Source organism: Salvelinus alpinus, chromosome 18, assembly GCF_045679555.1.
Source record: "Salvelinus alpinus chromosome 18, SLU_Salpinus.1, whole genome shotgun sequence".
NCBI lineage: Eukaryota > Metazoa > Chordata > Actinopteri > Salmoniformes > Salmonidae > Salvelinus > Salvelinus alpinus.
The window spans coordinates 40,704,699-40,722,496 of record NC_092103.1 but is presented as its reverse complement, the minus strand read 5'-3'; the positions used below and the strand labels follow the sequence as shown (position 1 = coordinate 40,722,496).

General features: G+C 43.6%; 1 protein-coding gene across 1 annotated transcript in view; it reads right to left on the bottom strand.

Moving 5' to 3' along the window:
- The window catches only part of LOC139544334 (ras-related protein Rab-3C-like), a 67,994-nt gene that overhangs the window by 26,146 nt on the left and 24,050 nt on the right, over positions 1–17,798 (bottom strand). Inside the window, exon 3 of the mRNA XM_071351316.1 lies at positions 6,879–6,997. Within this exon, the coding sequence (XP_071207417.1) occupies positions 6,879–6,997 (119 nt within the window). The remainder of the gene's footprint in view (positions 1–6,878; positions 6,998–17,798) is intronic.

Below are 17,798 nucleotides of genomic sequence, written 5' to 3'. Positions count from 1 at the left end.
GTGCAAAATCTGAATTGGGACACCTACTGATCATGTGCCATGGTGAAACAACTTTTATGGGCTTTAACTCTGGCGCCACAAACTCTGTCTTCTCAAATTTCTGGCAGGCTAGACAGGGTACTGACCTTTAAGCAAAAAGGGACAAATTGAAACATTGTGTGCTCTCTGATATGACATTCATTGAAATCATAATAATTTCAGATATAATAGAATACGATTGATAAACAAAAGGTTATTTCACTTGCCCATCTGTCCACTTCCTTGATAATTCCCCGTCAGAAGAAGCGTAGGTTGATTTTGGAAATTATACGCTTCACTCCGAAATGGCCAGCAAGCATCTCGGTCAGCACAGCCTCCTCCTCCTCCTTAGTAAAAATCACTCTCCTGTGTAGCTTGCCACCCTTCCCCCGTAGGTACATATAATTACCTAACAAGTTGGAAGAGTTGTTGAAATACTCTAGTCTAAGTACATTTGTACGGCTGTCTTTTTGGCATGGGGACACTATTTGGCATGACAGGGCCATAAGCAAGACATCATTAACATGGCATAAATCATGGCAAAAGGTATCTGAGTGAGCGTAACTAACAAAGTCAATGGGGGTCCTCGATCGGTACTGGGCTATGATCACTACAAGTTTAGATAACCAGCTAGACTAACTTACCAATCAAAAAATTGTTAGCTGACATTGCTAATTGAATACGTGTCAGTGACTGACAGATCAAGAGAAAAACTCCTCCCATACTTAATTGTATCCCATGCTGTTTTGGCCTTTTCCTAGTGGAACAGACCAACATAACTTTGGTTTTCTTGATGTTTAAAACAAGTTTGTTTTGGCAAACCCACACCCTAATATTCTCCAAATCTCATTGTAAAGCTTGCTGTACCTGTTGAACCGATTGTCTTGCTGCATAAATTGTAGTATCATCTGCAAATATAGTAGCTTGAGTTTCAGCTAAGGCATAGGGAAGGTCATTGGTATATATTAAATAGAGAAGTGGCCCAAGGCAGCTGCCCTGCGGTATTCCACAGTTTAACACACAAGGGGAAGAAAATGAACCATTGATATAGGTGGACTGTTTCCTGTCAGTTAGATATGACTGTACCCAATTCAATGCTACCTCCTTAAAACCATAATGCATTAATTTTGTCAAAATTATTTCATGATCCACTAAATCAAATGCTGCACTGAAATCTAAAAATAGTACACCCACAAACTTGCCATTATCCATAGCATTGAGCCACTGGTCAGGCATGTCAACCAATGCAGTGGTAGTGGAATGGTTTTTGCGATAAGCATGCTGATTGGCTGTAATCAGATCATTCTTTTCCATGTACTCCCATATTTGTCTACTCACAATACCCTCCAATATCTTACTGAGTGTAGGGAGTAGACTAATTGGTCGACTATTGGCAGGAGTAATGGGTTCTTAGGACACAGTTTCGCATGCTTCCATACATTTGCAAACATCCCCTTTTCCAGTGACCAATTAAATATGTATCTCAGTGGAACTGCAATCTGGGGAGCAGCACAGCGAAGCAAAAAATTGTCCATAAGACCATAACCTGTAGATTTACCATCAGGTAATGACTTCAATAGGTTTAACACCTCCTCCACTGACACCATTTGCAGACTAAAAGAGCAGATCTTGTTGCATGTCCAAATCATCCTAAAGTATCCAATATTGATTGTGTAGCTCAATGACGTTTCTTATAGATGATTTGGACATGTCATTTAGTAATTTGAGTGAACTATCCCTTTAAAACACAATATTACTACACAGTGGGAATTTATCTTCTATACGCATCTAATATGACATCCACATTGAGTCATCACTACTTGGCGACGATGCAGGCATAAAGTGTTCTTGTGCGACAGTTTAACACTCAGATGCCTCCGTTCTCCACCTCTCATTATGATGGGAGTTCAGGGAGGATTCTCTTAAAAGTCCTTCCTGGGGCAGTGGATTTGGTGTACTGAAATAGTTGTGTCATAACACAGTTGGGTTTAGAACTTCACATGACAGGCTGTGTCACAGTGGGGTTTAGATCTTCACATGTCAGGCTGTGTCGGATTCTCTCCCCTCACCCCTTCAATGGCTACAGTTAGCCATATTACAGTTCAGGGCTTACAGTTGGAGAAATTTGAAAGCATCAAGAGACAACTAATAAGGCATAACAGTGAATCATTTGCATTTTCTACCCAGCTTAGCACGTGGGCTATGACAGGTTGAATTAGCCTACAAAATGGTTGAGTGAAATCTCTCTCACGCGTCTGCACAATCTCTCCTTTTCTCTCTCAATATCTTGCTTTTCCCAAGCGCTCTCTCTCTCTTCTTATATCTCCCTTCTTCCCTCTCTCTGTTGCTCTCACACTTCCACTAAGCCTAGCACCAAATCATGAGTATCCCTTTTGAATACCATTCAGCATACTGTTATTCATAGTGCTGGCTGTAGCTGAGCAGGGGTTAGGCCTGGTTCAATCCTTGGAAACCATGTGAGTGGATGTTCTAACCAGTCATCTTGGATTGGTCATTGAGCGCTATGGGGAAAGACAAAACTATTATTGTAAACTCTACACTACATCCCTCTGGGAGTGGAGAGAGACTTGGGTCTTCCTGAGTGTCTCAGAGTAGGAGTGCTGATCTAGGATCAGTTTACCTTTTTAGATCATAATAAATAAGATAACATGGTCAGAGGGGATCTGTTCTTAGATCAGCACTCCTACTCTGAGACGCTTTATGAATAAGGGCCCTGGTCTGGATGTGGCATCATGTCAGTGCACCTCAGCTGTGCCCATTTTTAATCCAATGACCCGGCTAATAACCCCTACATGGTTACCATGGTTACACCCAAGGGTTAAATGGAAGGGGATGAGAGTTCTGTCCCCTGGGAGTCAGCATTCAGCGGGAATTTTGCAGCAGATATCTCTGTTAATACTATCTCCAAAGTGAAACATAAAACTAGGTTTCTGGCAAAAACCTCTAAATATCTGGATAAGAATGCATTGGTGGCATTGGCAGGGGTTCTTGTTCAGTGCCACCTTGAAGATGTGTGCTCTTCCTGGTACAATAAGCCCCCAAGATAATGAGAAACAAACTGCAGACATCTCAGAACTAATTAGTCAGGATTATTCTTAAACTTCCAGAACGTACTCATATTGACCATTCCCATTTTGAAAGCCTCAGATGGCTCAAAGTGGAGGAGAGAGTCTCTCAGATTAGATTGTGTCTTGTACATAAGCTTGTCCACAGTATGATCCCTAGGTACCTACAGTGCATTCGGAAAGTATTCAGACCTCTTGAATTGTTCCACATTTTGTTTTACGTTACAGCCTTATTCTAAAATTGATTAAAACACCCCCCCCCCCCCCCCCGCATCAATCTACACACAATACCCCATAATGACAAAGCGAAAACTGTTTTTTAGAAATACTTGCAAATTTATAAAAAATAAAATACAAAAGTAACTTATTTACATAAGTATTCAGACCCTTTGCTATGAGACAGCTCAGGTGCATCCTGTTTCCATTGATCATCCTTGAGATGTTTCTACATCTTGATTTGGAGTCCACCTGTGGTAAATTCAATTGATTGGACATGATTTGGAAAGGCACACACCTGTCTATATAAGGTCCCACAGTTGACTGTGCATGTCAGAGCAAAAACCAAGCCACGAGGTCGAAGGAATTGTCCGTAGAGCTCCGAGACAGGATTATGTCGAGGCACAGATCTGTGGAAGGGTACAAAAAAGCAGCATTGAAAGTCCCCAAGAACACATTGGCCTCATTCATTCTTAAATGGTAGTTTGGAACCACCAAGACTCTTCCTAGAGCTGGCCGCCCGGCCAAACTGAGCAATCAGGGGGGAGAAGGGCCTTGGTCAGGGAGTTACCAAGAACCCAATGATCCCTCTGACAGATCTCCAGAGTTCCTCTGTGGAGATGGGAAAACCTTCCAGAAGGACAACCATCTCTGCAGCACTCTACCAATCAGGCCTTTATGGTAGAGTGGCCAGACGGAAGCAACTCCTCAGTAAAATGCACATGACAGCGCGCTTGGAATTTGCCAAAAGGCACCCAAAGACTCTCAGACCATGAGAAACAATATTCACTGGTCTGATGAAACCAATATTGAACTCTTTGGCCTGAATGCCATAGCGTCACCTCTGGAGGAAACCTGGCACCATCCCTACGGTGAAGCATGGTGGTGGCAGCATCATGCTGTGGGGATGTTATTCAGCGGCATGGACTGGGAGACTAGGCAGGATCGAGGGAAAGATGAACAGTGCAAAGTACAGAGAGATCCTTGATGAAAACCTGCACCAGAATGCTCAAGACCTCAGACTGGGACGAAGGTTCACCGTCTAACAGGACAACAACCCTAAGCCAACACAATGCAGCAGTGGCTTCGGGACAAGTCTCTGAATGTCCTTCAGTGTCTCAGCCAGACCCTGGACCTGAAAATAGCTGTGCAGCGACGCTCCCCATCCAACCTGACAAAGCTTGACATGATCTGCATAGAAGAACGGGAGAAACTCCCCAAATACAGGTGTGCCAAGCTTGTAGCGTCAAACCCAAGAAGACTCGAGGCTGTAACTGCTGCTGAAGGTGCTTCAACAAAGTACTGAGTAAAGGGTCTGAATAACTATAACTTATTTCCTTTGTTTAGTCTTTGTTTAGTTGGTCAGGACGTGAGCTGGGTGGGCATTCTATGTTTTGGGTTTCTATGTTGGGTTTGTTTTTTGGCCTAATATGGTTCTCAATCAGAGGCAGGTGTTTGTCATTGTCTCTGATTGGGAACCATATTAAGGTTGCCTGTTTTCACTGTTTGTTTGTGGGTGATTGTTCCTGTTTCAGTGTACCAGTGTTTTGTGTTCACGTTACGGGACTGTATCGTCTTCGTTCCTTTTTTTGTCGGTTTGTTGTTTTGTTCGGTGTTTAAGTATTTTTCCATTAAATATGGATTATGTTCACGCTGCATCTTGGTCCTCCTCTCTTTCACCCGAAGACAGTCGTTACAACTACAAATGAACACTATGACATAGTTTGTCCATTAGCCTTGCTATGTAAAGCCTGTTGTTCATGAATCATGGAGAACATATCATAATATAATTAAGCAATTAGGCACTGAGGGGGTGTGGTATATGGCCAATATAGCACGGCTAAGGGCTGTTCTTATGCATGACGCATCGCGGATTGCCTTGAAACAGCCCTTAGTCGTGGTATATTGGCCATATACCACAAACCCCCGAGGTGCCTTATTGCTATTATAAACTGGTTACCAACGTAACAATAAATGTTTTGTCATGCCTGTGATATACCACGGCTGTCAGCCAATCATCATTCAGGGCTAGAACCACACAGTTTATAATAATAAATAATATAAATGGTTAATACATTCTCATATGCATAGTGTCTATCAAGCATCTAATAATGCTTTTATCAGCCGTTTATAATCACACCAAATAAAGTGTCACCCAGTTAGTCTTTTAGCGGGTTTGCAGTGTAACAGGCTTCTGTTAGTCCATTAACTGACCACAGGCAGCTGTGCTGCTCTATACCAAACTAGACCACAGTACGGTGTACATTTTAGGACCCCCTCAGCCTCAAGTCTCACACCGGTCTCAGATTTCAATCCTGTACTGAAGAAGCAGAGTGTATGTGAGGAGGGCTACAATCAATAGATTTAAATATTAAGCCCCTCCGCTGGACTGCCGTTTGCTTCTGTTCTGTCCCTTTTTTCCTCCTTTTTTTTGTTTAAATATCATGCAGTTTAGTGATGCAAGCATATAGACCCATTGAGAAAGAGCAAACCTTTCCCTTGGTCTTCCTACAGTGCAGTAGTAACTTCTGAGGAACTATAACCGGTTGTGATAAAATAGGCCTATGGGTAAGCTTGCATGAAGTACCATATGCATCTTTTGTGTTGTGTTATGATAATATTGAATTAGTTCAAATGGAAGTGCTGTTCATGGAACATTTAACACATTTGACATAGTTAGCTGGTTGTCTTGGTTGAGAGCTTGCTATGTTGGCTACTAGCTAACGCTGGAGGGTTGTGGTTTGTGGTTTACATCGCGTTGTTCCATTCTAAAATGTATGACAGCTAAATAACATTACCTTACATCAAATGAGCTATCAAATATAAGCAAATTAGCTAGCCAATATTAGCTGCTTAGCATAGCCTACTGTTCTAGCTAGATAACTACCAGACAGCTAGCTATGCCAACTTCTCAACCAAGACATAGCAAACGAGCTAACCACCTTTTTACTAGCTTATGATTTGTGAAACCACAATATAGGCCTTCTAAAGACATTCTGAAGACTCCATTAAGACATTATAAGCTACATTTGACTGAAGAGCGACTGCGAATAGTTAGGCTATAATGCATATTCAACCATTCAACTCTACTTTAGTCTGTGTTCACCACACATTGTGTAACTATTCTCTCTGTAAACACAGACTGTGTGTTGTAAGGACATCTCCCCTGCGGTTGGAACTATACTATGCGACTGTAGCAGCTATCGATCCACTCTATGCTTCAGGGTCCCAATGTGAGGGAAGAATATGGAGTTTCATGCCATGCACTGCTTCCCATTGTTTCCACTTAAGCCTCAGTGCACAAAATGGTTGCCTTCGGCCACTGAGGTGGAAGCCATGTTCAGCAAAGCTAACCAATGACTCATCACACCATTTCTTGGAATTTCTTCCGTTGTTTGCCTTTTAAACAGGGTGTACTGTATTTGACATAAAGGATGTACAACAACACCCTATTACGGATGCAAAGGGTTAGAGGGAGGTGAAAACAAAAAGAAAAGACATCCAACTGCCATGACACACCTGGTGAAGAAAACAGACAGAAATAAATAGTTGACTCACCAGTCCTGCACACAACCGAAGGACTCCTCGTTGGTGATGTCATACATCAGGATGAAGCCCATAGCTCCTCTGTAGTATGCTGTGGTAATGGTCCGGTATCGCTCCTGACCCGCTGTGTCCTACAGACAGAGATGGGCATACATCTTTCAGATAAAACTGTCAGTTTCAACATAGACAGCCAGACAGTCTTGTTAACTGGGAGTAAAGATAGGCAGACATGCACACAAGCACCCCGACAGACAGACAAACAGACAAGGAGAGACAGGGCCTCTCGGGCGATATCACTCCTTGACGACCTAGTTGTTAAGCATGGTGAATCAACACAATCTGTGAATTTGTATTATAAAGTAGCAGTGGTAGAGAATAGGTGACCATCCTAAACAAGTGGTACGAACAACCTCGCTAACTGTCTGAATGCGGCTTATTATCATCAATAATCTATTGAGAGATTGAACGCCACATAATTCAGACCAGAGATACAGCACTGCCTGATACACATCTACAGCTCAGAGTAAAAACCAATCACTTCATCACCGACAGTCAGCTGCTCTTGCACTTTGCTTAATAACTATCGTACGCACCGATAACAACCTCAGCCTGTAATTGAGCAACAGAGAGAGAGAGAGAGAAAGGGCCACTTCCTGTGCAGTGCATTGGATGCGTCCCATATGGCATCCTATTCCCAACAATGCAGTAGTATCTAACAATTCACAACAATACACACAAATCTAAAAGTAAAAGAATGACGGAGTGGTAATGACTAAAATACAGTAGAATAGAATATATACGTATGAAATGAGTAAAGCAAATAGCTATAGCCCAGTCCGGTGTTTCCACAATCACTATCACACCCGGACTGCTGGGTTTGCTTCCACGCTTCCGTGCCTCTGTTGCCATGGTAACTGGGCATCTGGGAAGTGGCGGTTGGGCGGCCGGAGGAGAGGTGGACAAGGGTGACAGAGGAGAGGAGGGCAGGGGTGGACGTGGGGTCCTTGCTATCCGGGTTTCTTGGGAACGTCCCCACCCCATTGAAGTCAAAATGTAAAATAGTTAAGGATCGGGTTAAGGTTAGGGTAAGGATAGGGGTTAATTTTAGGGTTAGGGTAGGGACATCCCAAGGTTCCCAGATGGCTGGATTACAGGCATTGGGAGACCAATAGGAGCACATCACTGTCTGAAGCAACTACAGACCACGTCCATCAACACATAGAGAACAGTGGGGAGAGGTGGGGTTCTACTAAACATAAGCTTCACAATAGGTTATTTGCTAATGTTAATCACTTAGGACTTTTTACGTGTAGGAGAGACACTGGACTGGGTGGAATTCAGGGCAACCTCCAAGTGAATCATGCTAAATCTAAAAAGGCATTTGTGTGTTCTAACTCTGCATGTCTGCTAAGTTGAGGCCTATACTAGCTACAACCCAAATATACACGGGATCTTAAAGTGAATTCCTAAGCTTTCTGCCTCTCAGAAGGACAAAGACTGTTCACGGAACTGGTCTTTTTTCCTCTGTGACATTGCTCTTGCACAGTATGTCTGCCAATGTCAATTCAACCCGTAGGTCCCCTATTCAGTTGAGAAAAGTAAAGATTTCCCCCATGGCATTCTCTTTCCTACAGTATCAAGTCACTCGAAAACTCCCCACTGAAGCAGAGTTAAAGGTCATAAATAGTTTTTATGTCTAAATACAGCATTCTGAAAGGGAATTTAAGCATATTTAGATACATCAACAAAAAATATGTGTGATCATTTTCTAATTCCAACTTTTCTGAGATGGATCAATCAAACCACGTATTTGGGTCAGTGTTAAATATGTTATTATTTTATACACCTTTATACAGCCTAAGCCTACAAACACTCATTTCCATACAATATCAACATTTCATTACAGTATTAACCATAAGCAATAGACTGAGATTTCTCTCATCTGAAACCACAGTTCAACATACAGTGGGGAGAACAAGTATTTGATACACTGCCGATTTTGCAGGTTTTCCTACTTACAAAGCATGTAGAGGTCTGTCATTTTTATCATAGGTACACTTCAACTGTGAGAGACGGAATCTAAAACAAAAATCCAGAAAATCACATTGTATGATTTTTAAGTAATTAATTTGCATTTTATTGCATGACATAAGTATTTGATCACCTACCAACCAGTAAGAATTCCGGCTCTCACAGACCTGTTAGTTTTTCTTTAAGAAGCCCTCCTGTTCTCCACTCATTACCTGTATTAACTGCACATGTTTGAACTCGTTACCTGTATAAAAGACACCTGTCCACACACTCAATCAAACAGACTCCAACCTCTCCACAATGGCCAAGACCAGAGAGCTGTGTAAGGACATCAGGGATGAAATTGTAGACCTGCACAAGGCTGGGATGGGCTACAGGATAATAGGCAAGCAGCTTGGTGAGAAGGCAACAGCTGTTGGTGCAATTATAAAAAAATGGAAGAAGTTCAAGATGATGGTCAATCACCCTCGGTCTGGGGCTCCATGCAAGATCTCACCTCGTGGGGAATCAATGATCATGAGGAAGGTGAGGGATCAGCCCAGAACTACACGGCAGGACCTGGTCAATGACCTGAAGAGAGCTGGGACCACAGTCTCAAAGAAAACCATTAGTAACACACTACGCCGCCATGGATTAAAATCCTGCAGCGCACGCAAGGTCCCCCTGCTCAAGCCAGCGCATGTCCAGGTTCATCTGAAGTTTGCCAATGACCATCTGGATGATCCAGAGGAGGAATGGGAGAAGGTCATGTGGTTTGATGTGACAAAAATAGAGCTTTTTGGTCTAAACTCCACTCGCCGTGTTTGGAGGAAGAAGAAGGATGAGTACAACCCCAAGAACACCATCCCAACCGTGAGGCATGGAGGTGGAAACATCATTCTTTGGGGATGCTTTTCTGCAAAGGGCACAGGGCGGCTGCACTGTATTGAGGGGAGGATGGATGGGGCCATGTATCGCGAGATCTTGGCCAACAACCTCCTTCCCTCAGTAAGAGCATTGAGATGGGTCGTGGCTGGGTCTTCCAGCATGACAACGACCCGAAACACACAGCCAGGGCAACTAAGGAGTTGCTCCGTAAGAAGCATCTCAAGGTCCTGGAGTGGCCTACCCAGTCTCCAGACCTGAACCCAATAGAAAATCTTTGGAGGGAGCTGAAAGTCCGTATTGCCCAGCGACAGCCCCGAAACCTGAAGGATCTGGAGAAGATCTGTAGGGAGGAGTGGGCCAAAATCCCTGCTGCAGTGTGTGCAAACCTAGTCAAGAACTACAGGAAACGTATGATCTCTGTAATTGCAAACAAAGGTTTCTGTACCAAATATTAAGTTCTGCTTTTCTGATGTATCAAATACTTATGTCATGCAATAAAATGCAAATTAATTACTTAAAAATCATACAATGTGATTTTCTGGATTTTTGTTTTAGATTCCGTCTCTCATAGTTGAAGTGTACCTATGATAAAAATTACAGACCTCTACATGCTTTGTAAGTAGGAAAACCTGCAAAATCGGCAGTGTATCAAATACTTGTTCTCCCCACTGTAGATGGTGTGTGTATGTGTAACAGTCATCACTGCTCCAACACGACGGCAGTATTGAGTGAAAAATAAATCAGAACCCCCCCTAAACAGCTAGTTAAAAAATAAATAAAAAATACATGTTGATGCCATGTCTGGCATCTTCTCTCAACCCGTCTCTCTCAAATCTGACATGTCATCGTTTCAATCCCAGTTTACCTGCAACTAGAACAAACACCACCGCTGTTGCTAAGCACTCATTGGTGTTTTTATTGAAGTGTCCTCTCATCAAAAATATATATATATTGAGTCGAGCAGACGACACAAACCCCTTCAACGACGGGTTCAACCAATCAGTCTAGCAGAAGCAGCCTGCTAGACCACGGCACTGGACCAACCAATCAGTCTAAGAGAAGCAGCCTGCTAGACCACGGCACTAGACCAACCAATCAGTCTAGCAGAAGCAGCCTGCTAGACCACGGCACTGGACCAACCAATCAGTCTAGCAGAAGCAGCCTGCTAGACCACGGCACTGGACCAACCAATCAGTCTAGCAGAAGCAGCCTGCTAGACCACGGCACTGGACCAACCAATCAGTCTAGCAGAAGCAGCCTGCTAGACCACGGCACTGGACCAACCAATCAGTCTAGCAGAAGCAGCCTGCTAGACCACGGCACTGGACCAACCAATCAGTCTAGCAGAAGCAGCCTGCTAGACCACGGCACTGGACCAACCAATCAGTCTAGCAGAAGCAGCCTGCTAGACCACGGCACTGGACCAACCAATCAGTCTAGCAGAAGCAGCCTGCTAGACCACGGCACTGGACCAACCAATCAGTCTAGCAGAAGCAGCCTGCTAGACCACGGCACTGGACCAACCAATCAGTCTAGCAGAAGCAGCCTGCTAGACCACGGCACTGGACCATGACTACGTGGTCATTTTGCCTTCGTTGCTGAGCCGCGGGGTAACTCCGTTTGAAGACCACCGAGCTCTTATCAGACTGTGGCAGCTAGGATCTGCTAGGCTAAACACACACAGAGAGAGAGAGAGAGAGAGACAGAGAGACAGAGAGAGAGAGAGAGAGGCACACACACACATATATGCACATGCACACACACTCAGTCATCATACACATAGAGTGCATAAACAAGCACACTGTTAATCACTTGCCCTCATTTTACTCAAACTTGCATACAGACAGGCACACACACACACAGTTTTGTATTGCTATCCTTGTGGGGACCAAATAATCGATTCCCATCCAAAATCCTTTTTCCTTAACCCCTTACCCTAAATCTGACCCTAACCCTAACTCCTAACCTTAACCCTAACCCTCACTGTAATGCCTAACCCTAACCTTAATTGTAACCCTAACCCTAATTGTAACCCTAAACTTAACATAGCATTTCTCCTCGTGTGGACTGGCAAATTTTCCTTGTTTATGTCACGTTCTGACCATAGTTTGCTTTGTATGTTTCTATGTTTTATGTCTAGGTTGTCTATTTCTATGTGTTTGGTCAGGGCGTGAGCTGGGGTGGGCATTCTATGTTGTTTTTTTCTACGTTTGTATTTCTGTGTGTGGCCTGGTATGGTTCTCAATCAGAGGCAGCTGTCGATCGTTGTCTCTGATTGAGAATCATACTTAGGTAGCCTGTTTTCCCACTATGGGTTGTGGGTAGTTATTTTCTGTGTCTGTGTTTCACCATACAGAACTGTTTCGGTTGTTTGTTTGTGCTTTTGTTATTTTGTTCAGTGTTCAGTTGATTTATTAAAAATCTAATTATGGACACTTACCACTCTGCACATTGGTCCGATATTTCCTACTCCTCCTCAGACGAAGAGGAGAATCGTTACAGTTTAACTATCCTTGTTAGGACTTCTGGTACCCACAAGGATAATAAAACAAACACACACACACACAAGCACCCCCCCCCCCACAAATCCCAGACTAACCTCAACTAAGATGCAAGCAGACATGGCCCCCTGCTCTGTCATAACTGAACCACCGTCTCTTCAGACCTGGCTAGCTGTTCTACACTAAACGCCTGTGGCAAGTCTCAGGTCTGTGTTTGCACAAAGCACGCAACATGAAACAACATAACTGTCCCAATACACTGCTCTAATTACTGCAAACAGAAGAAGCCTGATATGACAGTAGAGTACAGTACTACGATCACACGGTGAGCCAGTCTGGAGAGTGGAAAATCAAGTCTGTCTGACAGGGAATATATGAGAGAGAGTGAGAGAGAATTTAAGGAAAGCTTTGACTATGTACAGACTCAGTGAGTATAGCTTTGCGATTGAGAGAGGCCGCCGTAGGCAGACCTGACTCTCACGACAAGACAGGCTATGTGCACACTGCCCACAAAATGAAGTGGAAACTGAGCTGCACTTCTTAACCTCCTGCCAAATGTATGACCATATTAGAGACACATATTTCCCTCAGATTACACAGACCCACAAATGATTCGAAAACAAATCCAACTTTGATAAACTCCCATACTGTTTCTATGGGGTTTGGGAAGGAAAGAGGGTTTTGGGAATCAGAGGTGGGATCTCTCTCTCTCGCCCCCCACTTCCCAACCAACCTCCCCATCTCTCTCTCTCTCCCATTCCTAACCAACCTCCCCATCTCTCTCTCTCTCTCCCATTCCTAACCAACCTCCCCATCTCTCTCTCTCTCTCCCATTCCTAACCAACCTCCCCATCTCTCTCTCTCTCTCCCATTCCTAACCAACCTCCCCATCTCTCTCTCTCTCTCTCCCATTCCTAACCAACCTCCCCATCTCTCTCTCTCTCTCCCATTCCTAACCAACCTCCCCATCTCTCTCTCTCTCTCCCATTCCTAACCAACCTCCCCATCTCTCTCTCTCTCTCCCATTCCTAACCAACCTCCCCATCTCTCTCTCTCTCTCCCATTCCTAACCAACCTCCCCATCTCTCTCTCTCTCTCTCCCATTCCTAACCAACCTCCCCATCTCTCTCTCTCTCTCCCATTCCTAACCAACCTCCCCATCTCTCTCTCTCTCTCCCATTCCTAACCAACCTCCCCATCTCTCTCTCTTTCCTCCCCTCCCCTTCCCAGCCAACCTCCCCCCCCCCCAACCAACCTCCCCATCTCGTTACATGCAATATGTTTTGTGGACATCACTGGACATATGTTGCTCTCCAGTTTTGTGATTAAACAAAACCAATATTTGCCCTATATCGGTCTGCAAATACAGGACTAGTAAAGGCCCAGTGGGGTGGGGTGCTGCAGCACCCTCAGCAGTCGTACTTCCCGTGGCTATGCTTTCAAAATAATTAACAAGGAAAGTTTGAATGGGGAAGAGAGAGAGAGCTATAATATTACTACAGACGTTAGATATGTAATTATTATGCAAGTATGTGCCTTATTCCATTTTTTTTATAAGATTTTATATATTATAAATAATAAAAACCATACAAATGACATCATCATGCAAACATCACATCTGCCCAGACCCACTAGTCCCCACCCCGATCCCCAGCACCCCGATCCCCAGCACCCTTATCACTTTCTGCCACATGGCCTCAAACTGCACCATTTTGTTTCTCTCCGTCGCCAACGCTCTTTACATTTTTTGATAACAAAACATTTGACCTTTCCATTGTGTGAACAACGGAGGATTGGCTGATTTCCAGTTATTGAGAATATGTTTTTTAAGATAATTGATGAGAAGAGTATTGTCCAGCCCATCGGGTATCTCACTGCACCCTCATACAGTATGTCATGTCTTGAAATATACAGACAGACAAATTAAAAGTACATTTACATTGAAATACTTCTGACATCCATCTTTCCAACTCCGCCTAGAATTTATAATTTTGTAAAATTCCCAGAAGGCATGTGTCACGTTCCTGACCTATTTCTGTTAGTTTGTTTTATGTGTTAGTTGGTCAGGACGTGAGTTTGGGTGGGCATTCTATGTTGTGTGTTTCTATGTTGGTTTAGGGTTGCCTGGTATGGCTCTTAATTAGAGGCAGGTGTTTTGCGTTCCTCTAATTGAGAGTCATATTTAGGTAGGTTGTTTCACTGTGTTCGTTGTGGGTGGTTGTCTCCTGTGTCAGTGTTTGTCGCACCATACGGGACTGTTCGGTTTGTGTTGTACATCGTCATTTTTATGTGTAGGCTATTTTCCCTGTTCGTGCGTTCTCGTGTTTAATGTAAGTTCGTCGTTCAGGTCTGTCTACTCCGTTTGTTGTTTTGTTAGTTTATAGTGAAGTTCGTGTTTTCGTCTTGTCTTTAATAAATATTATGTGTTCACAACCCGCTGCGCCTTGGTTCCCTCAATACTCCTCCTTTTCGGTTGAAGAGGAGGAGGACCACCGTTACAGCATGAATTATGGAGTCATTAGATGTTTTACACTTCAAACATGAATCTGCCATTGTGCTGTAGAATTTGTGAATTTTGTCTCTTGTATAATAAATTCTATACATTAATTTATACTGGATTAAGAGTACATTTTTGTTAACTGTAATCTCATTAGTTATGTTTCAACATTCCTTCCATCTTGTGCCAAAATCAATTATTTTTTAATCTTGGTTCCAATAATAATAATAATAAAAAAGTGTATAGGCTCTCTGCAAGGTTTTCTGTAGTTTATCTATCATATGAACATCTTTTGGTAACTCAAATAGGATTCCCTCAAGATTACTCTGATGTCCAAAAGATTTCAAATTAACATTGTGTGATATAAAACTTTTAAATTGGATGTATTTGAAAATACCTACATTGGTCAGTCCAAAATTGTTTTTTAAAGCTGTCATGGAAATAAATGTATTTCCTATTACCAAGTCATTTACGGTTTCTATGCCTTTCGTTTTCCATGTGGGCCAATTTATCGATGAATTCTAAAAAGCTGTCCAAGGATTGTTCCATAAGGTTGTGTTTCTAGGGAGTGAAATTGGTTCTCGCAAAATATACGTTTCATTTTCTTCCATATCGTTATAGTGTTCTTAACTATTAAGTTGTTAATGTTCTTAGCTTTATCCTTTAAAAATAGACATGAGCATGCGCATCTTCAATATGTACCCATTGTTCCTCTTTAGTACATTTAATAACTAGCCCTATGTAGCAAGTAAAAGCCTTGAGTAGGGAGTTGATACAATTCCAAGTCTGGAAGGTTAAAATCGATCAAATGTATTTATAAAGCCCTTTTTACATCAGCAGATGTCACAAAGTGCTTATACAGAAACCCAGCCTAAAACCCCAAACAGCAAGCAATGCAGATGTAGAAGCACGGTGGCAAGGAAAAACTCACTAGAAAGGCAGGAACCTAGGAAGAAACCTATAGACAAACCAGGCTCTGAGGGGTGGCCAGTCCTCTTCTGGCTGTGCCGTGTGAAGATTATAAGAGTACATGGCCATTTAAGGCCAGATTGTTCTTCAAAATGTTCAAACGTTCATAGATGACTAGCAGGGTCAAATAATAATCACAGTGGTTGTAGAGGGTCCAACAGGTCAGTACCTCAAGAGTAAATGTCAGTTTGCTTTTCATAGCCTAGCATTCAGAGGTTGAAACAGCAGGTGCGGTAGAGAGAGTCGAAAACAGCACTTCCGGTAAACAGGTCAGGGTTCCCTTGCCGCAGGCAGAACAGTTGAAACTGGAGCAGCAGCAAGACCAGGTGGACTGGGGACAGCCAGGAGGTAGGCAAGGTAGTCCTGAGGCATGATCCTAGAGCTCAGGTCCTCCGGGAGGGAGAGAAAGAGAATTAGAGGGAGCATACTTAGTCACACAGGACACCAGATAAGACAGGAGAATTACACTAGATACACCAGACTGACCCTAACCTCCCGGCACATAGACTATTGCAGCATAGATACTGGAGGCTGAGACGGGGGTGGGTCAGGGGACACTGTGGCCCGTCCGACGATACCTCCGGACAGGGCCAACCAGACAGGATATAACCCCACCCACTTTGCCAAAGCACAGCCCCCACACGACTAGAGGGATATCCGCAGACCACCAACATACTACCCTGAGACAAAGCTGAGTATAGCCCACGATCATCTCCTTCACCGCACGAGCCCGAGAGGGCGCAAAACCGGACAGGAAGATCACATCTGTGACTCAACCCACTCAAGTGATGCACCCCTCCTAGGGACGGCATGGAAGAACACTAGTAAGCCAGTGACTCAGACCCTGTAATAGAGTCAGAGGCAGAGAATCCAAGTAGAGAGAGGGGAGCCGGCCAGGCAGAGACAGCAAGGGCAGTTTGTCGCTCCAGTGCCTTTCCGTTCACCTTCACACCCCTGGGCCAGACTACACTCAATCATAAGACCTACTGAAGAGATGAGTCTTCAGTACAGACTTAAAGGTTGAGTCTGTGTCTCTCACTTGGATAGTCAGATCATTCCATAAAAATTGAGCTCTATAGGAATAAGCCCTGCCTCCGGTTTTTCGCTTAGAAATTCTAGGGACAATAAGGAGGCCTGCGTCTTGTGACCGTAGCGTACGTGTAGGTTTGTACAGCAGGAGCAAGCTTTGTAGGTTAGCTGTAAAACCTTGAAATCAGCCCTAGCGTTAACAGGAAGCCAATGTAGAGGCTAGCACTGGAGTAATATGATAAAATGTTTTGGTTCTAGTCAGGATTCTAGCAGCCGTGTTTAGCACTAACTGAAGTTTATTTAGTGCTTTATCTGGGTAGCTGGAGAGTTGAGCATTGCAGTAGTCTAATCTAGAAGTGACAAAGCATGGATTAGCTTTTCTGCATAATTTTTGGACAAAATGTTTCAGATTTTTGCAATGTTACGTATATGGAAAGAGACTGTCCTTGAAATATTCTTGATATGTTTGTCAAAAGAGAGATCAGGGTCCAGAGTAATGCTGAGGTCTTTCACAGTTTTATTTGAGACGACTGTACAACCACCAAGATTAATTGCCAACAACTTGGGCATCTGTTTTGCCCGAGTTTAAAAGTAAAACATTTGCCGCCATCCACTTCCTTATGCCTGTGTAACAGTATAACTTTAGTACGTCCCCTCGCCCCGACACGGGCGCGAACCAGGCACCCTCTGCACACATCAACAACTGACACCCACGAAGCGTCGTTACCCATCGCTCCACAAAAGCCGCGGCCCTTGCAGAGCAAGGGGAAACCCTACTTCAGGTCTCAGAGCAAGTGACGTAACCGATTGAAATGCTATTAGCGCGTACCCGCTAACTAGCTAGCCATTTCACATCCGTTACACCTGAAACACAGGCTTCCAGGGAAGGCAATTTTGGGGCTTTACCAAGTTTTATCGAAATGTACAGCTGTGTGTCGTCCGCATAGCAGTGAAAGTTGACATTGTGTTTCCGAATGACATCATCAAGAGGTAGAATATATATTGAAAACAATATATTGAACCTTGAGGAACGCCGAC